Source organism: Panulirus ornatus, chromosome 19, assembly GCF_036320965.1.
Source record: "Panulirus ornatus isolate Po-2019 chromosome 19, ASM3632096v1, whole genome shotgun sequence".
Classification (NCBI taxonomy): Eukaryota; Metazoa; Arthropoda; class Malacostraca; order Decapoda; family Palinuridae; genus Panulirus; species Panulirus ornatus.
Window position 1 is genome coordinate 23,615,989 of NC_092242.1, and position 26,755 is coordinate 23,642,743.

General features: G+C 42.3%; 1 protein-coding gene across 13 annotated transcripts in view; it reads right to left on the reverse strand.

Moving 5' to 3' along the window:
* Positions 1-26,755, reverse strand: part of Ca-beta (Calcium channel protein beta subunit) — a 421,355-nt gene that overhangs the window by 42,625 nt on the left and 351,975 nt on the right. For 11 of the 13 annotated variants that reach the window (XR_011714097.1, XR_011714096.1, XR_011714099.1 and 8 more), the window contains one exon: positions 3,502-3,769. Coding sequence is in view for 9 of the 13 variants with exons in the window: in XM_071673770.1 (XP_071529871.1) it covers positions 3,502-3,769 (268 nt within the window). In the remaining 4 variants the exon portion in view is untranslated. The remainder of the gene's footprint in view (positions 1-3,501; positions 3,770-26,755) is intronic. The other 2 variants (XM_071673769.1, XM_071673765.1) reach the window with 1 other exon arrangement.

The following is a 26,755-nucleotide window of genomic DNA, read 5'->3' on the forward strand; positions in this document are numbered from 1 at the left end:
ACAGGTATATGTGTAAGTTATAACTGCATGGCATACTGTATATACAGGTATATGTGTAAGTTATAACGGCATGGCATACTGTATATACAGGTATATGTGTAAGTTATAACGGCATGGCATACTGTATATACAGGTATATGTGTAAGTTATAACTGCATGGCATACTGTATATACAGGTATATGTGTAAGTTATAACTGCATGGCATACTGTATATACAGGTATATGTGTAAGTTATAATTGCATGGCATACTGTATATACAGGTATATGTGTAAGTTATAACTGCATGGCATACTGTATATACAGGTATATGTGTAAGTTATAACTGCATGGCATACTGTATATACAGGTATATGTGTTAGTTATAACTGCATGGCATACTGTATATACAGGTATATGTGTAAGTTATAACTGCATGGCATACGGTATATACAGGTATATGTGTAAGTTATAACTGCATGGCATACTGTATATACAGGTATAAGTGTAAGTTATAACTGCATGGCATACGGTATATACAGGTATATGTGTAAGTTATAACTGCATGGCATACTGTATATACAGGTATATGTGTAAGTTATAACTGCATGGCATACTGTATATACAGGTATAAGTGTAAGTTATAACTGCATGGCATACTGTATATACAGGTATATGAGTAAGTTATAACTGCGTGGCATACTGTATATACAAGTATATGTGTAAGTTATAACTGCATGGCATACTGTATATACAGGTATATGTGTAAGTTATAACTGCATGGCATACTGTATATACAAGTATATGTGTAAGTTATAACTGCATGGCATACTGTATATACAGGTATATGTGTAAGTTATAACTGCATGGCATACTGTATATACAGGTATATGTGTAAGTTATAACTGCATGGCATACTGTATATACAGGTATATGTGTAAGTTATAACTGCATGGCATACTGTATATACAAGTATATGTGTAAGTTATAACGGCATGGCATACTGTATACAGGTATATGTGTAAGTTATAACTGCATGGCATACTGTATATACAGGTATATGTGTAAGTTATAACGGCATGGCATACTGTATACAGGTATATGTGTAAGTTATAACTGCATGGCATACTGTATATACAGGTATATGTGTAAGTTATAACTGCATGGCATACTGTATATACAGGTATATGTGTAAGTTATAACTGCATGGCATACTGTATATACAGGTATATGTGTAAGTTATAACTGCATGGCATACTGTATATACAGGTATATGTGTAAGTTATAACTGCATGGCATACTGTATATACAGGTATATGTGTAAGTTATAACTGCATGGCATTCTGTATATACAGGTATATGTGTAAGTTATAACTGCATGGCATACTGTATATACAGGTATATGTGTAAGTTATAACTGCATGGCATACTGTATATACAGGTATATGTGTAAGTTATAACTGCATGGCATACTGTATATACAGGTATATGTGTAAGTTATAACTGCATGGCACTGTATATACAGGTATATGTGTAAGTTATAACTGCATGACATACTGTATATACAGGTATATGTGTAAGTTATAACTGCATGGCATACTGTATATACAGGTATGTGTGTAAGTTATAACTGCATGGCATACTGTATATAAAGGTATATGTGTAAGTTATAACTGCATGGCATACTGTATATACAGGTATATGTGTAAGTTATAACTGCATGGCATACTGTATATACAGGTATATGTGTAAGTTATAACTGCATGGCATACTGTATATACAAGTATATGTGTAAGTTATAACTGCATGGCATACTGTATATACAGGTATATGTGTAAGTTATAACTGCATGGCATACTGTATATACAGGTTTATGTGTAAGTTATAACTGCATGGCATACTGTATATACAGGTATATGTGTAAGTTATAACTGCATGGCATACTGTATATACAGGTATATGTGTAAGTTATGACTCCGTGGCATACTGTACATACAGGTATATGTGTAAGTTATAACTGCATGGCATACTGTATATACAGGTATATGTGTAAGTTATAACTGCATGGCATACTGTATATACAGGTATATGTGTAAGTTATAACTGCATGGCATACTGTATATACAGGTATATGTGTAAGTTATAACTGCATGGCATACTGTATATACAGGTATATGTGTAAGTTATAACTGCACGGCATACTGTATATACAGGTATATGTGTAAGTTATAACTGCATGGCATACTGTATATACAGGTTTATGTGTAAGTTATAACTGCATGGCATACTGTATATACAGGTATATGTGTAAGTTATAACTGCATGGCATACTGTATATACAGGTATATGTGTAAGTTATGACTGCGTGGCATACTGTATATACAGGTATATGTGTAAGTTATAACTGCATGGCATACTGTATATACAGGTATATGTGTAAGTTATAACTGCATGGCATACTGTATATACAGGTATATGTGTAAGTTATAACTGCATGGCATACTGTATATACAGGTATATGTGTAAGTTATAACTGCATGGCATACGGTATATACAGGTATATGTGTAAGTTATAACTGCATGGCATACTGTATATACAGGTATATGTGTAAGTTATAACTGCATGGCATACTGTATATACAGGTATATGTGTAAGTTATAACTGCATGGCATACGGTATATACTGGTATATGTGTAAGTTATAACTGCATGGCATACTGTATATACAGGTATATGTGTAAGTTATAACTGCATGGCATACTGTATATACAGGTATATGTGTAAGTTATAACTGCATGGCATACTGTATATACAGGTATATGTGTAAGTTATAACTGCATGGCATACTGTATATACAGGTATATGTGTAAGTTATAACTGCATGGCATACTGTATATACAGGTATATGTGTAACTTATAACTGCATGGCATACTGTATATACAGGTATATGTGTAAATTATAACTGCATGGCATACTGTATATACAGGTATATGTGTAAGTTATAACTGCATGGCATACGGTATATACTGGTATATGTGTAAGTTATAACTGCATGGCATACTGTATATACAAGTATATGTGTAAGTTATAACTGCATGGCATACTGTATATACAGGTATATGTGTAAGTTATAACTGCATGGCATACTGTATATACAGGTATATGTGTAAGTTATAACTGCATGGCATACTGTATATACAGGTATATGTGTAAGTTATAACTGCATGGCATACTGTATATACAGGTATATGTGTAAGTTATAACTGCATGGCATACTGTATATACAGGTATATGCTTTTGTTTTCATGATTGTGAACGTTGAGGAGTGACCGCTGAGAAAAGTTCGCCGAGGTTTTCCCTGGAAATGAAACTGATACAGAATACAAGAATGAATAGATTTAAGGACAAGCTTATTAGCGTCGCTACCTGTACGACGTCCACTGAACTCTCCTGCAAACAACAACAACAACAACAAAAAAACAATACTTGTAGTAGTAATAACCTGTGATGCATCATACTTACTTTCCCTCAAATCTGTGCTTAACATAATCAAAAAGCGCCTTTTGCATCATGTCCGTCACCTCGTACCCTTTAAGGGAAGGGCCAACGAGGACTAGTGGACGCATTGAAGGCACGACATCGTAGGGTGGGATGTTCTCCTGTTTCTTAAAGAAAGGTTTCCGCTTTTCCTTCGCTGGAGGAGTAGTGATCGAAGTCTTCCCCTTGGAGTTGCCCAAGGAATCCGAGTCATCACCCAGATTGGAGTCTATCCCGTTGTCGAGATCAAGTCCTGTGTGCGGTATAGGAGGGTTATTGGCAGAGGGTCTGGAAGCTGCCAAGCTTACGTACCCTTCTAAAGCTGGCATAGGGAGGGATGACATCAAAAAATGGGTTGTGGAGCTAGTAAAGATGCTGGGTATGTAAACATTTTCTCTCTCTGGGGTAGATTACCAAAAAAAAAAAAAAAAAAGAAAAAACAATTCAGGGACTATCAAACTTAAATTCGAGGAGAGCATGTAAAAAAGAAAACAAAATATCTGCATACTGGTGTGCAAGGGGAATTGGAATCTATAGGACATTAGCAGAGGACGGGAGTCAAGGAGATCCAGAAGTGCAAACTATCGTAAGAACGGTATTAACCAGCGAAGAGTTAATACACTGAGGAGGTAGATAGTGGCTGGCATTCAACATAGGTCTGTGTGAACGAAATTACCAATAATGATAAAAATAATAAAGATCATTGGGCATTAATGGATAACTGAAGCACAAAGCAACACGGCCTCAGAATCAAGAACATACGAGGATCATGAATGTCTATCAACACAATGCTAAACACGTCTTGGAACAAATGGGATAAAGAAGGATTGATTAATAAAAAAATCATAAACATACAGGTATTAAACATATATCAAATACTATTGTTCTACATTTACACAAAAATGCAGAGTAAACATGCTCAAAGCAGCGGTAACATACGGTCTGCAATGAAAATGAAGCATAGAGAAATGTGAATATTATGCATGCACACATGCACTCGTGAATATCATGCATGTATACATGCACTCAAGGATATCATGCATGCATGCATACATGCAATAATAGATATCATGCATGCATAACATATCGTGTTGGATATTGAAGCAACATACGTGTAATCGTGGGTATTATGCATGCATATATGTAATCATGGATATTATGCATACATACATGCAGCCGTGGATATTATGCATACACTCATGCCGTCGTGGATATTATGCATACATACATATGTCGTCGTGGATATTATGTATACATACATATATAGTCGTGGATATTATGTATACATACATATGTAGTCGAGGATGTCGTGTAAACATACATATGTAGTCGTGGATATTATGTATACATACATATGTAGTCGTGGATGTCATGTATACATACATATGTAGTCGTGGATATTATGTATACATATATATGTAGTCGTGGATATTATGTATACATACATATGTAGTCGTGGATGTCATGTATACATACATATGTAGTCGTGGATAAATGTATACATACATATGTAGTCGTGGATGTCATGTGTACATACATATGTAGTCGTGGATATTATGTATACATACATATGTAGTCGTGGATGTTATGTACACATACATGCGATCGGTCAAAACAAGTCGTCTCTCAGAATCATGCAGATCTACTGATCAGTAAACAGTAAAGTTACTTTTGTGAGTTATGTTCACTGAAATAAATAATAAAAAAAGAGATCATAAAGCTTCTCATAGTCTCATAACTGTCCATATACAGGAGAAATGATCAAACTAAACTGTAACGTCACTCACTACAGCACTCGCCCCAAAAATACACACTGACTGTATCCCTACTGTATGAAACCATCTTAAGAAACCCAACGGAATAAAAATGGTTTCTAGTAGACAAAGACTTTTACTAATTACATTTTGCCTATTTTGATTACTTAATGTTGATATCTTCTATCATCTTTTACTATCATACTTTTTAGTAATTAGTGATGTCAATGATAGTTTGTTACAAGAATTAACTGTGGGTTATACGCGTAGAGGACTCTACCCCTACAAGGCTGCATCATTGAAGTATGCTCTCAATCTACATTAATTCAAGCCAATCTATTACGTCACTCCTACATACATGCAGATAGAACACCAATACACACTCACACATGTCAATCTTTAAGAAAAAAATTAATCCTAAATAGGTTGAACACAAAGCACATAACTCATCGTCCAAATGCTATAGCCCAAAAAAGACAAATGAATATTAAGCTCTTAAGGGGAAAATGTAATCATACTGTAATTTGCTCTTAAGGGGAAAATGTAATCATACTGTAATTTGCTCTTAAGGGGAAAATGTAATCATACTGTAATTTTCTCTTCAGGGGAAATGTAATCATACTGTAATTTGCTCTTAAGGGAAAAATGTAATCATATTGTAATTTGCTCTTAAGGGAAAAATGTAATCATACTGTAATTTGCTCTTAAGGGGAAAATGTAATCATACTGTAATTTGCTCTTAAAGGGAAAATGTAATCATACTGTAATTTGCTCTTAAGGGGAAAATTTAATCATACTGTAATTTTCTCCTCAGGGGAAAATGTAATCATACTATAATTTGCTATTAATGGGAAAATGTAATCATACTATAACTTGCTCTTAAGGGGAAAATGTATTCATACTGTAATTTGCTCTTAAGGGGAAAATGTAAAAATCATACCGTAATTTGCTCTTAAGGGGAAAATGTAAAAATCATACCGTAATTTGCTCTTAAGGGGTAAATGTAATTGTACTGTAATCTGATCTTAAGGCGAAATGTAACTGTACTGTAATTTGCTCTTAAGGGGATAATACAATCATACTGATATTTGCTCTTAAGGGGAAAATGTAATCATACTGTACTATGCTCTTAAGGGGAAAATGTAATTGTACTGTTATTAGCTCTTAAGGTAAAATGTAATTCTACTGTAATTTGCTCTTAATGGGAAAATGTAATTATACTGTAATTTGCTCTTAAGGAGAGAACGTAATCATACTGTGATTTGCTCTAAAGGGGAAAATGTAATTGTACTGTTATTTGCTATTAAGGGGAAATGTAATTATACTGTAACTTGCTCTTAAGGGGAAAATGTAATTGTACCGTAATTTGCCCTTAAGGGAATGTGTAATTGTACTGTTATTTGCTCTTAAGGAGAAAATGCTATTGTACTGTAATTTGCTCTTAAGGGGAAAATGTAATTATACTGTAATTTATTCTTATGGGGAAATGTAACTGTACTGTAATTTGCTCTTAAGGGGAAAATGTAATTACACTGTAATCTGTTTGCTGCTTAAGGGGAAAAACGTAATCATAAATTTTTTTGTGATAATAATTAAGGACCCACGAGGGATATATCAACGAACTGTAAATCTAATAAAACTTAGAAAAACCAACAGAATGAATCATGGGATAACCAGTAAATCTGGTTATGTTACAAATTATATCATATTCACAGTAAAGGTAAGCAAACTCCTCGTTAAGGAAGTAAAAAATCTAAAATTAACTTCAAAATATTTAGAGAAAAAATATCAAAAAACGATAGCCTAAAAATATCTTAGAATAATCAAAAACTGGATAGTTTAAACTGCAGACAGCATCAGTTAGGGTCCTAACACTGATTATATAACATAGGCTTCATGGTTTCCATTCGTTATCTATCGTAATAGAAGAAAAAGCAATATGGATGAGTTGTACGCTGTATCTGTGGTTGCTCCCAACACCTACCAAGTCACCGGAAAACAAAACTGGCCAAATTCATGTGAACCACTAGCTTAGAACGAGACAAAGATTACTGTCTGCATTCTACTGACTGACAGACATCACAGAGTAAGCCCGGACTTTTAATCAAACAGACAATGTTAATCAACTGTAGATCCAATAGCACAGGCGATGTTAATCAATGTATTCACTCAAACAAAAGACTATCATATGGAGAACTCTACAGTGTATTTCATCTCAGAGGTTGAATCATTGCTATATATGTCTCCATATCTACCGCTCCTATTGTTATATGTTTCCATCACCACCACACCTGTCCTTATGTATCCATAACCATCCCTTCTATCCTTATGTTTCCATAACCATCCCTTCTATCCTTATGTTTCCATAACCATCCCTTCTATCCTTATGTTTATTTCCATCACTACCACTCCTATCCTCACACATTTCTAAATAACCACTATTCCTACCCTAATATACATTTCTATTGCCACCACTCTTATCCTTATATATTCTCAAAAACCACCACTCCTATCCTTACATACGTTTCCATAACCATCCCCCTATCCCCATATATGTCCCCACAACCACCCCTCCATACCCATCACTTCTATCCTCGTATATGGATGTGTAGCAGCAAGGATAGGAAGCCTCATCATCAAATCATAAACAGTTAACATTCTACATCACAGATACCACATCTGTGACGTGAGTCTTGCCAAAGTGTGGAGGTATGAACCAGCGATGTGGACACAAGGCAAGGCCCTTCTCGAGATCAACAGAAATACTTCATTTTTTTTCATTAATCTTACAGATAAGAGATAACATGTTATCTTGGTCACGGGAATTTCTATGGCTGTTTTTACCCACGCAAGTAAAATCGTAAGAATCATCCCAGAAAATCTACCAAGAACCTAAGCTAAGTAAAGGACAGATGATTGTTTAAAATAAAACTAGCTATCATATGGTCCCTAACCTGAAAACGATGTGACCGAAATATATCAAATATATCAACAATGAATCCTCTTCTATATACGACAATCCACATATTTGTAAGATGATGATGGTAAGAATGAGCACATGATCAATAATGATGGTAAGAATGAGCACATGATCAATAATGATGGTAAGAATGAGCACATGATCAATAATGATGGTAAGAATGAGCACATGATCAATAATGAAACTGGTCATGAGTAGAATGAAGTGAGTCCAGTGGTATGTAGGGAGTGTTCCCCTGCCACAAGGCGCATCTCCCGACTCCCCGGCCACCGCACACCACCATTCCCTCTTCACCAAGAACACACTTCACCTACCAAGTAACACACTCACCTACCAAGTAACACACTCACCTATCAAGTAACACACACCTACCATGTCACACACTCCCCTACAAAGTCACGCACACCTACCAAGTCACACACTCACCTACAAAGTCACACACACCTACCAAGTCACACACTCACCTATCATGTCACACATTCGCCAACCATGTCACACACTCACCTACCATGTCACACACTTTACCTACCATGTCACACACTCACCTACCATGTCACACACTCACCTACCATGTCACACACCTTACCTACCATATCATACACTCACCAACCATGTCACACGCTCACCTACCATGTCACACACTTTACCTACCATGTCACACACTCACCAACCATGTCACACACTCACCTACCAAGTCACACACTTTACCTACCATGTCACACACTCACCTACCGTGCCACACACTTTACCTACCATGTCACAAACTCGTCTATCATGTCGCACACTTTAATTACCACGTCACACACTAATCATGTCACGCATTCACCTACCATGTCACACACTCACCTACCATGCCACACACCCACTTACCATGCCACACACCCACCTACCATGCCACACACTCACCTACCATACCACATACTCACCTACCATGCCACACTCACCTACCATGTTACACACTCACCTACCATACCACACACTCACCTACCATGCCGCACACTCACCTACGATACCACACACTCACCTACCATACCACACACTCACCTACCATGTCACACACTCACCTACCATGCCACACACTCACCTACCATACCAGACACTCACCTACCATGTCACACACTCACCTACCATATCAAACACTCAACTACCATGCCATACACTCACCTACCATGTTACACACTCACCCTTCTACTACTACTACCTCACACACTCACCTACCATGCCACACACTCACCTACCATGTCACACACTCATCCTTCTACTACTACTACCTCACACACTCACCTACCATGCCACACACTCACCTAACATGCCACACACTCACCTACCATGTCACACACTCACCCTTCTACTACTACTACCTCACACACTCACCTACCATGCCACACACTCACCTAACATGCCACACACTCACCTACCATGTCACACACTCACCCTTCTACTACTACTACCTCACACACTCACCTACCATGCCACACACTCACCTAACATGCCACACACTCACCTACCATGTCACACACTCACCCTTCTACTACTACTACCTCACACACTCACCTACCATGCCACACACTCACCTAACATGCCACACACTCACCTACCATGTCACACACTCACCCTTATACTACTAATACCTCACACACTCACCTACCATGCCACACACTCACCTAACATGCCACACACTCACCTACCATGTCACACACTCACCCTTCTACTACTACTACCTCACACACTCACCTACCATGCCACACACTCACCTAACATGCCACACACTCACCTACCATGTCACACACTCACCCTTCTACTACTAATACCTCACACACTCACCACACACCCACCAGTCCTAGGCCCTACCTCGCGTCATTTAAGACACGGGACCACCAGACAATCATTACCATGACATATGACCAATCCATTACTCCACCAGGTCACACAGTTACTACTTCCCTGTCTAGTGGTAATCTCGTTTTGCATCTATTTTCATACATCTCATATACATTCTACATCAACATCCCTACTGTATCATTCAACCGCTGTACTAAACTACTCCGTCATGCGATATAACAGGGGCTGTATTATTCCACCACTCCCCTTCTGTATTACACCACCACTCCCCTACTGTATTACACCACCACTCCCCTAGTGTATTACACCACCACTCCCCTGCAGTATTACACCACCAATCCCCTTCTGTATTACACCACCACTCCCCTGCTGTATTACACCACCAATCCCCTTCTGTATTACACCACTACTCCCCTAGTATATTTCACCACCACTCTCCTTCTGTATTACACCACCACTCCTCTGCTGTATTACACTACCACTCCCCTTCTGTATTACACCACCACTCCCCTGCTGTATTACACTACCACTCCCCTGCTGTATTACATCACCACTCCCCTGCTGTATTACACTACCACTCCCCTGCTGTATTACACCACCAATCCCCTTCTGTATTACACCACCACTCCCCTGCTGTATTACACCACCACTCCCCTGCTGTATTACACCACCACTCCCCTGCTGTATTACACCACCACTCCCCTTCTGTGTTACACCACCACTCCCCTGCTGTATTACACCACCACTCTCCTGTATTACACCACCACTCCCCTGCTGTATTACACCACCACTCCCTTTCTGTATTACACCACTACTCCCCTGCTGTATTACACCACCACTCCCCTGCTGTATTACACCACCACTCTCCTGTATTACACCACCACTCCCCTGCTGTATTACACCACCACTCCCCTGCTGTATTACACCACCACTCCCCTGCTGTATTACACCACTACTCCCCTGCTGTATTACACCACCACTCCCCTTCTGTATTACACCACTACTCCCCTAGTATATTTCACAACCACTCTCCTTCTGTATTACACCACCATTCCCCTTCTGTGTTACACCACCACTCCCCTGCTGTATTACACCACCACTCCCCTGCTGTATGACACCACCACTCCCCTGCTGTATTACACCACTACTCCCCTGCTGTATTACACCACCACTCCCCTTCTGTATTACACCACTACTCCCCTAGTATATTTCACCACCACTCTCCTTCTGTATTACACCACCACTCCCCTGCTGTATTACACCACCACTCTCCTGTATTACACCACCACTCCCCAGCTGTATTACACCACTACTCCCCTGCTGTATTATACCACCAATCCCCTTCTGTATTACACCACTACTCCCCTGCTGTATTACACCACCACTCCCCTTCTGTATTACACCACTACTCCCCTAGTATATTTCACCACCACTCTCCTTCTGTATTACACCACCATTCCCCTGCTGTATTACACCACCACTCCCCTTCTGTATTACACCACTACTCCCCTAGTATATTTCACCACCACTCTCCTTCTGTATTACACCACTACTCCCCTGCTGTATTACACCACCATTCCCCTGCTGTATTACACCACCACTCCCCTTCTGTATTACACCACTACTCCCCTGCTGTATTACACCACCATTCCCCTGCTGTATTACACCACCACTCCCCTGCTGTATTACACCACTACTCCCCTGCTGTATTACACCACCATTCCCCTGCTGTATTACACCACTACTCCCCTGCTGTATTACACCACTACTCCCCTGCTGTATTACACCACCACTCTCCTTCTGTATTACACCACTACTCCCCTGCTGTATTACACCACCATTCCCCTGCTGTATTACACCACTACTCCCCTGCTGTATTACACCACTACTCCCCTGCTGTATTACACCACCACTCCCCTGCTGTATTACACCACCACTCCCCTGCTGTATTACACCACCACTCCCCTGCTGTATTACACCACTACTCCCCTGCTGTATTACACCACCATTCCCCTGCTGTATTACACCACTACTCCCCTGCTGTATTACACCACTACTCCCCTGCTGTATTACACCACCACTCTCCTTCTGTATTACACCACTACTCCCCTGCTGTATTACACCACCATTCCCCTGCTGTATTACACCACTACTCCCCTGCTGTATTACACCACCATTCCCCTGCTGTATTACACCACCACTCCCCTGCTGTATTACACCACTACTCCCCTGCTGTATTACACCACCATTCCCCTGCTGTATTACACCACCACTCCCCTTCTGTATTACACCACTACTCCCCTAGTATATTTCACCACCACTCTCCTTCTGTATTACCCCACCATTCCCCTGCTACGTCGCACCACTCTCAGGGTACGTGAAACTACTGCCCTGCCACAACCCATTACCACACACCTGATACAGTATACAACCACCACCACCACCACCACCACTCCCAACCACAACACACTACAACTTCACGCTCTAACCCACCAACACTCCCTGCTATAACACCAACGCTACCTAACACAACACACCAACAATTTTTACCACACCACACCAACACTCCCTGCCACACCACATCAACAATCATTACCAAGACACACAAACAATCCCAACCAAACCACACTAACAGTCCCTACCACGACACACCAACAGTGCTACCACAAAACACCAACAATCCCAACCATAAGACAAAAAACAATCCCTACCACAAGACACCAACACTCCCTACCACAAGACACCAACACTCCCTACCACAACATACCAACAATCCCTACAGCACACCAACACTCCCTACCACAACACACCAACAATCCCTACCACAAGACACCAACACTCCTTACCACAACACACCAACATTCCCTACCACAACATACCAACACTCCCTACCACAACATCATTCTCTACCACACACACCAATACTTCCTACTATAACACATCAACAATCCCTACCACAACACACCAACAATCCTTACCACAAAAAACAACAATCCCTACCATGACACACCAACAATCCCTACCAAAACACACCAACAATATCTATCACAACACACAATCCCTACCACATCACACCAACACTCCCTACCATGACACCAACAATCCCTACCAAAACACACCAACAATACCTATCACAACACACAATCCCTACCACATCACACCAATACTCCCTGCCAAAACACACCAACACTTACCACAAAACACCAACAATCCCTACCACAACACACCAACATTCCCTACCACAACACACTCCCTACCACAACACACTAACACGACACACCAACAATCCCTACTACAACACACTAACACGACACACTAACAATCCCTACCACATCACACCAATACTCCCTACCATGACACCAACAATCCCGACCACAACACACTAACAATCCCTACCACATCACACCAATACTCCCTACCATGACACACCAACAATCCCTACCACAACACACTAACAATCCCTATCACATCATACCAATACTCCCCACCATGACACACCAACAATCCCTACCACAACACACCAACAATCCCTACCACAACACACCAATCCTTACCACAACACACCAACATTTCCCACCACTATACACCAACAATCCCTACAACACACCAACAATCCCTACCACAACACACCAGCACGTCCCACCAAAACACACCAACAATTCCAACCACAACACACCATTTCCCACCACTATACACCAACAATCCGTACCACAACACACTAACACTTCCCACCACAACCCACCAACATTCCCTACCACAACACATCAACAATCCCTACTATAACACACTGACTTCCCACCACAACACACCAACAATCCCAACTATAACACACTGACTTCCCACCACAACTCACCAACATTCCCTACCACAACACACCAACAATCCCTACTATAACACACTGACTTCCCACCACAACACACCAACAATCCCTACCAAAAGACACCAACACTTCCCACCACGACACACCAACAATCCCTACTACAACACACCAACACCTCCCACCACAACACACCAACAATCCCTACCACAACATATCAACACTTCCCACCACGATACACCAACAATCCCTACCACAACACACCAATAATCCCTACCACAACATACCAACAGTCCCTACCACAACACTAACACTGCCAGCCACGGCACACCAACACTCCCTGCCTCATCAACACTTCCCTGCAGCAGTACAAGGACAATCCCCACCAGAACTTCTCAACTTTACCTAACGCAACATATCAAGAACAGCAAAACTACCAAACATTCTTGCCACATACCACAGTACTCTCACTCACAGTAAACACCGACACTATCATAATACATCTCTCTCTCTCTCTCTCTCTCTCTCTCTCTCTCTCTCTCTCTCTCTCTCTCTCTCTCTCTCTCTCTCTCCACTGCCGCTGCACACCACTCCCCTGCCACTATACACAGCTCCCATGCCACTGTACAGTACTCCGAAGCCACTGTACTCTACTCCCATGCCAATATACACATCTACCATAGCTCTGTACACAGTTCCCTCGTAACAGTACACCACCCATGCCACTTATACCATTCCTTTGCCAATGTACACCACTCCCCTCCCAACACACCACTCCCCTGCCAACACACCACTCCCCTACCCGTATACACCAATCCTCTGTCAACACACCATTCCCTTACCTACAACACTCTCCTGCCACTAAACAACACTCACCTGATACTATACCAACCACCTGCCACTATACACCAACCCCTGCCACTCCAAACCAATGCCCTGCCACAATACACCACTGCCCTCCCACCGTACTTCACCTTTCTACCACTGCGTCCCACTCCCCTGCCATTGTACACCATTCTCTTGGCATTGAACATCACTCCCCTGTCACTACACCACTCCCCTGTCACTATCCATCACTCCCCTGACACTATCCACCACTTCCTTGCTACTATACACCACTCCCCTGACACAATACACTATAACATGCAACAATACAGCACTACCCTGCCATTATACACCAATCCCATACCACTATACACCACTCATCTGACACTATTCACACTTCCCTTGCCCTTATATACCAACCCCTGCCTCTTCACATCACCCGCTTCTAATATACACCACTCACCTGCCACTACATCTGACCTCTTGCACTAAACACCATTCACCTGCCACTATACACCACTTCTCTGCTACAATGCCATTCATTTGCCACTATACAACATCCCCTTCCACTATACACGACTCCTTTGCCACTATAAATCACTCCCCTGCCACTGTACACCACGCGGCTGCAACTACACACCATCCCCTGCCACTATATACCACTCCTCTGCCACTATACACATCTCTGCCGCAGCACACCAAACACCTGACACTGAACACCCCTCCCCTTCCACTATACATATCTCCCCTTCTACTGTATACCACTATCATAGCAATATACACTAACCTCTTGCCATATACACCACTTCCCTGCCATTATACACCATTCCCCTGCCACTATACACAACCCCTACTATTTAACACCACTTCTCTGCCAATACACATAATTTTCTATACACAAAACCCTGCTACTATACACTATTCCCCTGCTACAATACACCCACCCTGCCAGTACACATCATTTCTTACTGATATACACCACTCACCTTTCACTATACACTACTCACCTGCCACTAAACACCACCTCCCTGCCACTGTATTAATCATCTGCAACTACATACCTAAAACATCCTCCCACTATACACCACTCCCCTGCCATCTTACACCACTCAGCTGCCACTATACAACATACATCCGCCACAATACATCACTCCCTGCCATCAAACACTACTTCCCAGCCATAGTACACCTCCCACTATACACCACTTCCCTGTTACTAGGAACTTCCCTCCACGCTACACCTCTCCCCTACCACTACAGACCATTCCGTAACCACAGTACACCACTCCCCTTCCACTATACACTACTCCCCTACCACATTACAACTCCCTGTAACTACACACCACTCCCCTGCCCTTATAATCCACCCCGGCCAATATACAGCACCCACCTGCCACTATACACAACTCCCCTGCCTCTATGCACCACCCCTAGCTAATGCACACCACTCCACGCCACTATCATACCACTTAACTACCACAATTTACCACTATCTTACTCTATTCCACTTAACTGCCACTATACAATTCTCTGCCAGTACACATCATTCCCCTGCCATTATACAATACTCCCCTACCACTATACACAGCCTCCTGTCAATAAACACCACCTCCTGCCACTATACCCATGACTCTTGCCAGCATACACCACTGGCCTGCCACTATACACAACAGATCTACCACTATATACCACTGTCCTGCCACTATACATGACTATCTTGCCAATATACACCACTGCCCTGCCACTATACACAACAGATCTACCACTATACATGACTATCCAGCAACTATACATCACTCCTCTACCACTATGCACCAATGCCCTTTCACTACACACCACTGCTCTGCCACTATACACTGCTCCCTTGCCACTGTACACCATTCCCCTGTTCCAGGCACCACTCCCTTGCCACCACACACCAGTGCCCTGCCACTATACATGACTTGCCACTACACACCAGTGCCCTGCCACTATACATGACTTCACTTCCACTATACATCATTCTGCAGACTTGCTTCATTTCCCGCCAGCTGCGACATACATACATACATACATACATACGTCCGTACGTCTGGCCTTCTCGATGATGCTCGCCCACCTGGTGGGTCGAGTCATGGTGGTGGCGGCGGCGGGAAGCATATGATGCCACTGACGCTTGGAAAGAAAGTGGCGGTGCTGGTGTTGTAGTGGTGGAGTTATGGTGAGGGTGTTACTGTTGTTATGGTGATGGTGCTATTGGTGTTGAAGTGGTGGAGTTATGGTGATGGTGTTACTGTTGTTATGGTGATGGTGCTATTGGTGTTGAAGTGGTGGAGTTATGGTGAGGGTGTTACTGTTGTTATGGTGGTGGTGCTATTGGTGTTGAAGTGGTGGAGTTATGGTGATGGTGTTACTGTTGTTATGGTGATGGTGTTACTGTTGTTATGGTGGTGGTGCTATTGGTGTTGAAGTGGTGGAGTTATGGTGATGGTGTTACTGTTGTTATGGTGATGGTGTTACTGATATGGTGGTGGTGCTATTGGTGTTCAATTGGTTGAGTTATGGTGATAGTGTTACTGTTGTTATGGTGATGGTGTTACTGGTGTTATGGTGGTGGTGTTACTGGTGTTATGGTGGTGGTGCTACTGGTGCTGAAGTGGTGGTGTTACTGGTGTTATGGTGGTTGTGCTATTGGTGTTGAAGTGATGGTTTTACAGGTGGTGTTAATGGTGTTGAGGTGATGGTATTACTGGTGTTATGGTGATGGTGTAACTGTTGTTATAGGTGTGGTGTTACTGGTGTTGAAGAGCTGGTTTTACTGGTGATGAAGTGGTGGTGTTACTGGTGTTATGGTGGTGGTTACTGGTGTTGAAGTGGTGATGCTACTGGTGTAATGGTGGTGATCTTCCTGGTGTTTAAGTGGTGATGTTATTGGTGTTGAAGTGATGCTGTTAATGGTACTGAAGTGGTAGTGTTATAGTGATGGTGTTACTGGTGTTGAAGTGTTAGTGATGATGTTGTTGAACTGGTGGTGTTACTGCTGGTATAGTAGTGGTGTTTCTGCTGATGAAGCAGTGGTGTCACTGGTGTTGAAATGTACTACTGTTAGAGTGGTGAAGTTAATGATGTTAAAATGTTGGCGTTACTGGTGTTATAATTATGGTGTTAAAGGCGTTTAAGTGGTGGTGTTATTGGTGTTGAAATGATGGTGTAGTGGTGATGTTTCTGGTGAAGTGGTGTTAATGGTAATATAGTGGTGGTGAAGTGATGGTGCTACTGGTGTCATAATTGGTGGTGTTAATGGTCTTGAAGTGGTGGTGTTACTAACATTGAAATTGTGGTGTTACTAGTGGTGAACTGATGGTGTTAATGGTGTTATAGTGACGGTATTTCTGGTGTTAAGGTGGTGGTACTAAAATGGTGAAGTGGTGATGTTAATGGTGCCGTATTAGTGAAGTTACTAGAATTATGATGAAGTGACTGGTGTTGAAAAAGTGGTGTTACTGGTGTTGAACTGTTGGTGTTAATGGTGTTATAGTGGTAGTGCTGCGGGAGTTGAAATGGTGGTGTTACATGTGTGGTGATAAGAGTGTTATAGTGGTGGTGGTAGTTGTATTATAATGTTGGTGTTTCTGGTATTATGACGATGGTTACTGGTGGTAGCGGCACTGGCGTAATAGTGGTGGTGTTAATGCTTTGAGGTGGTGGTGGTACTGGTGCTGAAGATGTGGTGTTACATATATCATAGTGTTGATGTTAACTGTGTTGAAGGGATGTTGTTGATGGTGTTGTAGTGGTGGTGTACCTACCTGGTGTTATGTTGGTGCTGTTACTGTGTTAGAAAGGTGGTACTACCCATGTTGAAGTAGCGGTGTTACTTGTGTTATACCAGTGGTGTTACAAGAGTTGAAGTGGTGGTGTTCATGGTGTTATATAGTGAGTGTTATACTGGAGGTGTTACTAGTGTGAAAAAGGTGGTGTCATTGGTGTTGAAAAGGTGTGTTACTGTTGAAGTGGTGGTATTAATGGCGTTATGGAAGTGGTGTTACTGGAGTAGAAGTGGTGGTTAACTGTGCTATAATGGTGGTGATAAAGAATTGGTGGTGTTACTTTTGTTGAAGAGGCGGTATTGCTAGTGTTGAAGTGGAAGTGTTATAGTGATAGTTTTAAAAGCACTGAAGCGGTGGTTACTGGTGTTGAAGTACTTTTGGTACCGGTGTTGTAGTAGTATTATTATGGTGTTGAAGTGGTGGTGTTACCGATGTTATAGTGGGGTTAATGATGTTCAAGGAACGGTGTTACTGCTGCCATAGTGGTGGTGTTATTGGCGTTGAACTAAAGCTTTAGTGCTATCACTAGTGAAGAGGTGTTACCGGTGTTATCAAGGTCTTGAACTGGTGTTGTTACTGGTGTTATAAAGATGGTGTCACTGCTGCTGAAGGGGTGGTGTTATCGTTGCTGAAGTGGTGGTGTTAATGGTGTTATAATGGCAGATACAAGTGTTGAAGTGGTGGTGCTCCTGGTGTTGAAGTGGTGGTGCTCCTGGTGTTGAAGTGATGGTGCTCCTGGTGTTGAAGTGATGGTGCTCCTGGTGTTGAAGTGATGGTGCTCCTGGTGTTGAAGTGGAGTTGTTACTGGTGTTACAATGGTGGTGTTCATGGCGTTAAAGTGGCTGTGCTACTTGCGTTGAAATGGTTGTGTTACAATGCTGGTGTTGATGGTGTTATGGTGGTGGTGTTAGTGGATCTGAAGTGGTGGTGTTAGTGGTTTTTAAGTAGTAGTGTTACTGGTGTTACAGTAATAGTGTTGATGATTTTGAAGGGGTGGTAGTGTTACTATTGTTGAAGTGGTGGTTTTGCTGGTGTTGATGTTACTATTACAGGTATCACAGTGGTGGTGTAAATAGCGCTGAAGTGTTGGTAGTGCTGGTGTTATAAGTGTTGGTGTTACTGGTGTTGCTGTTGTGGTGGTACTGGTGATAGGAGATGGTTTCCCTTGTGTTATAGTGATGGTGTGTTACTGGTTAATGAAGTGGTAGTATTAATCGTGTTATAGTGGTAGTGTGTTATCAAGTTGAAGTGGTTGATTTCCTGAAGTTAAAATGGTGTTGTTACCAGGTGTTATATAGCAGTGGTTTTAGTGGCATTCAAGTGGTGGTGTCATTGGTGTTGAAGTGGTTGTTACTGGCGTTATAATAATGGTGTTGAAGTGGTAATGCTACTGTTATTTATCGTGGTGTTAATGGTGTTTTATGGTGGTGTAATTAGTGTTGAAGTGGTATTGTTACTTTTGTTGAAGTGATGGTGTTACTGTTGTTGGAGTGGTGGAGTTACTGGTGTTGAAGTTGTGGTTTTACTCGTGTAAAATTGGTGGTGTTAAGTGTTTTACTGGTGGTGTTAATGGTGTTATTACTGATGTTGAAGCGTTGGTGCTACTTTGTGCTAAAGTGGTGGTCTTGCTTTATGTTAAAGTGGTGGCGTTAATGTTGTTATAGTGGTGGCGTTAATGTTGTTATAGTGGTGGTGTTAATGTTGTTATAGTGATGGTGTTAATGTTGTTATAGTGGTGGTGTTAATGGTATTGGAAGGGTGTGTTACTGGTCTTGACGTAGTGGTGTTACTGGTGTTTATGTGGTGGTGATAATAGTGTGGATGCGGTGGTGTTCCTGGTGTTATAGTGGTGGTGTTGTCAGTATTATAGTGACGGTGTTACTGGTGTTGAGGAGGTGGAGTTAATGGTGTTATAGTGGTGTTGTTAAGTTTTATAGTGGTGTTGTTAACAGTTTTATAGTGGTGCTATTAATGGTGTTATGGTGGTGTTTATGGTTTTATAATGGCATTGTTAATTTCTTTGTGGTGTAAATGGTTACAGTGGTGATGCTAATGGTGTTACAGTGGTGGTGTTATTGGTTTTATAGTGGCGGTGTTAATGGTGTAATAGTGGGGATATTAATGGTGTTATAGTGAGGGCGTTTTATTGACGGTGTTAACAGTGTTATAGTTGTAGTGTTAATAGTCTCATCGTCATCGTGGTGATGTTAATTACTTTATAGTGATGGTGTTATAGTCGTGGTGTAAATGGTGTTGTAGTTGTGGTGCAAATGGTGTCATATTCAACGTGTTAATGGCATTATAATGGTGGTGTTAATGGTGTCTTGGTGATGATGTTACCGACTTCATAGGAATGGTGTTATGGCGGTGCTGTTAACGGTGTTATAATGATGGTGCTAATGGTGTCATAGCGGGTGTTAATGGCGTTACATTAAGCGTATTATAGCGGTGATGTTGATGGAGTTATGTGTTACACTGGTGCTGTTAATGGTGTCGGTGGTGATGTAAATAGCGTTATACTGGTGATGTATGGTGTTACAGTGATGCTGATAATGGTGTCAGTGGTGATGTTAAGATACAGTAATGGTGTCATTGAGGTGATGCTAATGGTGTGATAGTGGTGTTAATGGTGCCATAGTGATGATGTTAATGGCGTTAGAGTAATGGTGTTATAGTAATGTTCATAGCGTTCTAGTGGTGTTAATGGTGTTCTACTAATGATGTTAATGGTGTTATAGTGGTGTTGATGGTTAGAGTGGTAGTACTGATGGTGTTATAGTGGTGTTAATGGTGGGATAGTGATGATGTTAATGACGTTAGAGTACTGGTGTTATAGAGAGTTCATGGAGTTACAGTGGGTGTTAATGGTGTTATAGTAATGGTTATAGTAATATCCCTGTGTTATAGTAATATCCCTGGGGATAGGGGAGAAAGAATACTTCCCACGTATTCCCTGCGTGTCGTAGAAGGCGACTAAAAGGGGAGGGAGCGGGGGCTGGAAATCCTCCCCTCTTGTTTTTTTTTTTTTTATTTTCCAAAAGAGGGAACAGAGAAGGGGGCCAGGTGAGGATATTCCCTCAGAGGCCCAGTCCTCTGTTCTTAACGCTACCTTGCTAACGCGAGAAATGGCGAATAGTTTGAAAGAAAAAGAAGTAATGGTGTTAATGATGTCATAGTGGCGTGTTAATGGCGTTATGAGGGCGACGTCAATTAAGATGTTGGCACCGGGAGTGAAGGTAACATTCACGATGTTAAACATCAGAACATCAGTGTTGGTAATGTTGACAGTGCTTGTGGTCAGCACAATGTCCCTAAGGGTCAAACTGTTGGCATTCCGCCTGTAGCGTTGGCAATGGTGGCAATGGTTGGGTGAAGTGAGGGGTCATGGTTGGTGTCAGATGGTGGTGGGCAAGCGTCTATGGTGGCACAGGTAGCGCTACCACTCTCAACTGGTTGGCTACCAAGGTAGTAGTATAGTTAAGGGTGTTGGCCAGTGTAGTGATGGTAGACCAGGTGGCGAATGGTGGGTCGATGACACGGAGTGGTAGCTTGGTAGAGGGAAAGGTGCTGGTTGGCAAGGAGTGACCTAACCTGCTGGTGTATGGTAGGTAGAGGGTACGAGGGTGGTTGGCAGGTAGAGAGCACTTTGTTATTTGGTAGGTAAGAGGCTAGATGGTGGTTAGAGGGGAAGGTGGTGGTGCTTGGTAGTTAGAGAAGAAGCGGTGGTTGGTAGATGAGCGGGAAGATGGTAGATACCTATCTACACTGTGCGGGGAGGAAGTTCGACATATGCTCTCCACATTCGCTATCTCAGGACTTAGCTTATTCCATTACGTCCGTCATAACAAACTCCTGTAATTGCATGGTAAGGCTTCTGGTTATCTTATCCCTGATTTAAAAATTAAAAGGCCGTGATCAAGTCACCCCTCACTCTTGTCTCTTCCATGGTAGTTATATTTAAAGCCTCTAACCTTCTCTTGCATATCAGATTTCTTTATTCCCGTACCGTCATTAATGCCCTCCTCTGGACCTTCTCCATTTACTCTTTATGATTTTTGAGGTGCAATGACCAAATCTGAGAAGCCTTTTCTAGTTTGGGCCCAATGTATATGATAGGAACAGCTTACTGATTATTTCCTTGTCCATTAATCTGAATGCTGATATTTGTCTGCAGAAAGTTTGTTTGTCTTCTCTGGTGTCATCCTAATGTGGGACTCTGGCGACGGGTTAGTGACGATGTTAACTCCTGCCTCCCTCACACACACAGACTCCTGCAGCTTATTTCAAGCTACATGGTAATCATACCGAGGCTTCTTTCCCTCATGTCCTATCGGCAAATATGTTCAGGTAGGAGTCCAATTTTTCTGAGAAGTCTTTCATATGGATCAAGAAGAGTAATGGTTCCACAGCAGAACCCTGCAGCACGCCACTGCTGACGACCGGTGCAGAAGCCCTGATAATGACCTCTTTCTCAAAATCCACCGCATTTTTTCCCCCACTTTTGAGAAGGCTCCCCTGACATGCGGCCTTTGTTCCCTTCCACTAATACAACCTATCCATTCAGGGAGTATCTCTTTTATTCCTGCCTGTAGTTTCAGCTATTTAACAACCGTCCTTTGGTACTAGTGTCAAATGCTTTCCGGCATCCAGACACAGACGATCCACCCACTCTTCTCTTTGGTTCAAAAAGGAGCTTACTCTATCATAAGGAATCAAAGAGGTTGTTCACACAAGATCTTTCAAAAAAATCGTTCACTCGCTTTCTGATTATCTTTTCCAGTACTTTCCAGACCACGCTCGTCAGGGAATGATGTTTTGCCATCTTCCACTATTTTGTCACCTTACATTCCTCTAGCAACGTTACATTCCTCTTGAACGTTTCAAGTGGTCTATCAAGCGCATCTACAAACATCTGCAGCAGCCTCGCAGATGTTTCACCAGACCATGAGCCTATTTGGTTCAAGATCCATTAGTAACATTGTTCAAGTCTGGATAGTTCAATGCTTTCTAAAACCTCCTCCACACTCCAGCTCACTGGTGTTATCTTTGTGAAAACACTTTCGAACTTATTCACTTTGTCGCATATCTTTACATCTTTTTATAAAACTCTTTCCTTTGAATCCGTCAGTCTTATTATTACCTGCTCTTTAACAAATAATCAACTTCTGATGAACTTGTGGAAGCATTATAGGATGTCTGTTGCCTTATGGGCAACATTCCTTATAATGTTTCTTTGCTCCTTTCTTAACCGGCTTTAGTAGCTTCTTGCTACTGCCTCGCCCTTTTTTTCTTTTCTTTTTAACAAATTTCATTAAATTATCAAATTATCCTTCAGTTTTGGCCACGTCCCTACTCCTTCCTGGAACATTTCACAGAACCTTTTACCACATTGCCCTGGCTCCTGGCTACTGACCCGCTCAATCTATGTTACCACAGAAATGATCGAGTTCCGTATAATATCCACGATTATAAGACTTCTTTACGTCCGGCTCCACTGCTAACCTTTTAATGTTTTTACAAGATCAGACTCCAGCATCACACGATCACCTTTCCCAAAGGGTGTATCATGTGTGATGTTCTCAACATCCATACTAGTATGTGTGAAGATGGTATATGGTATGTCAGTCCCACTCATCTTCGTGTGGTCGGTGACATGTTGGGATAGGAAATTTTCTCAAATATACTCTAAGGACCTGTATCTCTAAGACAATCTGTCTCCATGAGAATCTCTCATTTATAAGCACTCTACCGTCTCTGAGAAGCGCGTACGATCCTATCCGTTCCTTCACGGCGTACTTGCCTCGGTTCATTAAAAGGACTTTGAAGGATTATATATGATTAACACCACACTCCACTTCCTTCCTACATGAATTCTTCCCATTATCAATTATGAGATTGTGTCTTCGAACCGTATTTCCTGAAACTTAAAGTTGTTTCTTACCAGAAGTGGCAATCCTCCTCTCTATCTTCTCTTCCTCTCCATTTCTACGAGAAGCAATCCTCCTCTTCCTCTATCTTCTCTTCCTCTCCTTTTCTATCTTTGTCTATGTGGGCAGAACAGTGGAAATCTTATCTCCTTGGTAAGTTTCTTCTCTACAACTCGAACAATATCAGGTACGTTTTCCCCCAGTTCGATTCTTGAATTCCAGTTCTTTACCGTCAACATTTGTATACAATGTTTTCAACTTGTGTCACTGAACATTTCTGAACCGTCTGTGGGAGTGACGGGGCTTTCCCCGTCTTCTTGCCTCATTTGGTGTCTCCCGTCTTTTGCCTTCCAACTGCATTCTTCCCATTTCTCTCTCTCTCTCTCTCTCTCTCTCTCTCTCTCTCTCTCTCTCTCTCTCTCTCTCTCCTTGGTCTATCATGTCTTCAGATCGAATGTAACTATAACTGGTCGACTCCCTATGCACTGATTATATCCACCAGATCTTCCTTTTATGACAGAAACACCGTTTTTGGCATCACTATACCCTCTAATACTCAACCAATATTCCTTCTTTTTTCACTTCTTCTTTACATGATCTAATCCAAAAATCACCAGTGATTTACGTCTATCAATCAATGATTTAATATATCTGATTTTGGTGTTATCCACTTTTCTGCTAAATCTTTTCGTGTTGATTCGTCAAGTCTCTGAGTTTCTCTAACAACATCTTCTTTTCTTGTATTCATTCTAACAAGCACTCCTCCTCCTCCTCTATGCTCTGCACTTTTCATCTAGTAGACCATAAATTCCCCCTATTGTTGCGTCTGTCAACAAAGCATCCTAGGCTCTCCACAGCTTCATAAAATTTCCTGTGTGTCTCTTGTTATAATGTCCTCCTCAGGTTGTGGCCCCAGTGCACCAGTCTCCATACTCAGTCTGTTGATCAGGTCCAGACTTGCTCTTGCTGCTCCTCTCACCCCATTGTTTCCAATAGCTTCTGCACACTGTGTTATGGGCCTTCCCTCTCGGTGAACAGCCTCTGGGGCGGATCTAGAAAAGACCCATCAGGCATTTTTTGCTTTCTAGTCATTATACCTCCTTTTCTCTGGTTATGTGCATTCTGAACCCCTTCATCTGATGTGAATCTGCGTTCATGACCAGTGACTCAAGTGCTTTATACTTCTCCAAGGTCCCCCCTCCTCTCTCTCATCTGATGAGACGCTTTTCAATTTCTATAATTCCTTCTCTAACTGTGACAAATTTTGATTGTCTCTCAATAATGTCCACAATTTTTTCCATCTTCATCGTCTGAAGGGAAGAGGTCGAGGAAGGGTGTTGACTGGTAGCCAGGGTGTAGGTGGTAGGCAGAGGGTCAGATGGTGGCTTGCGGGGAGGCGGCAAGGTTGTGGTTGGCAGGTAGACGGTCAGCTGGTGGTTTACATTTTGAAGAGAGAGGTGCTGGTTGAGGGGAAGATGGTGGTTGGCAAGTGGTTGAGGGCAAGTAGTGGGTGGCTGGAAGAAGAAATTGGGTGTTTTGGTAAGCTAATGAGGTGACTGGTGGGTTGGGGAGGTGGTAATTGGTAGGCTGAGGAGGTGGAAATTGGTAGGTTGAGGAGGTGGTGGCTGGTGTGTTGGGGTGTAGTTGGTAGGAAGAGGTGGTGTATGGCAGGAAGAGAACCAGGTGATGGATAGTAGGTCGAGCGCAAAGTGGTGGGAGGTAGGAGGAAAAAGTGATGGCGGGGTGAGCCTAGTGATGGCGAAATGAGCTTGGTGATGGTGGGATGAACCTAGTGATGGCCAGATGAACCTGGTGATGGCGAGATGAGCAGGGGTAAGCCTGGTTGATGGTGGGATGATCCTGGTGATGGCGAGATGAGCTTGGTGATGGCGGGATGATCCTGGTGATGGCGAGATGAGTTTGGTGATGGCGGGATGATCCTGGTAATGGCGAGATGAGTTTGGTGATGGCGGGATGAACCTAGTGTTTATGGGGTGAGTCTGGTGATGGCGAGATAAGCCTGGTGATGGCGGGGTGATCCTGGTGATGGCGAGATGAGCTTGGTGATGACTGGATGAACCTGGTGATGGCGGGGTGATCCTGGTGATGGCGAGATGAGCTTGGTGATGACTGGATGAACCTGGTGATGGTGGGGTGAGCCTGGTGATGGCGGGGTTAGCATGGTGATGGTGGGGTGAGCCTGGTGATGGCGGGGTGAGTCTGGTGATGGAGGGGGTGAGTCTGGTGATGACGGGGTGAGTCTGGTGATGGCGGGGTGAGTCTGG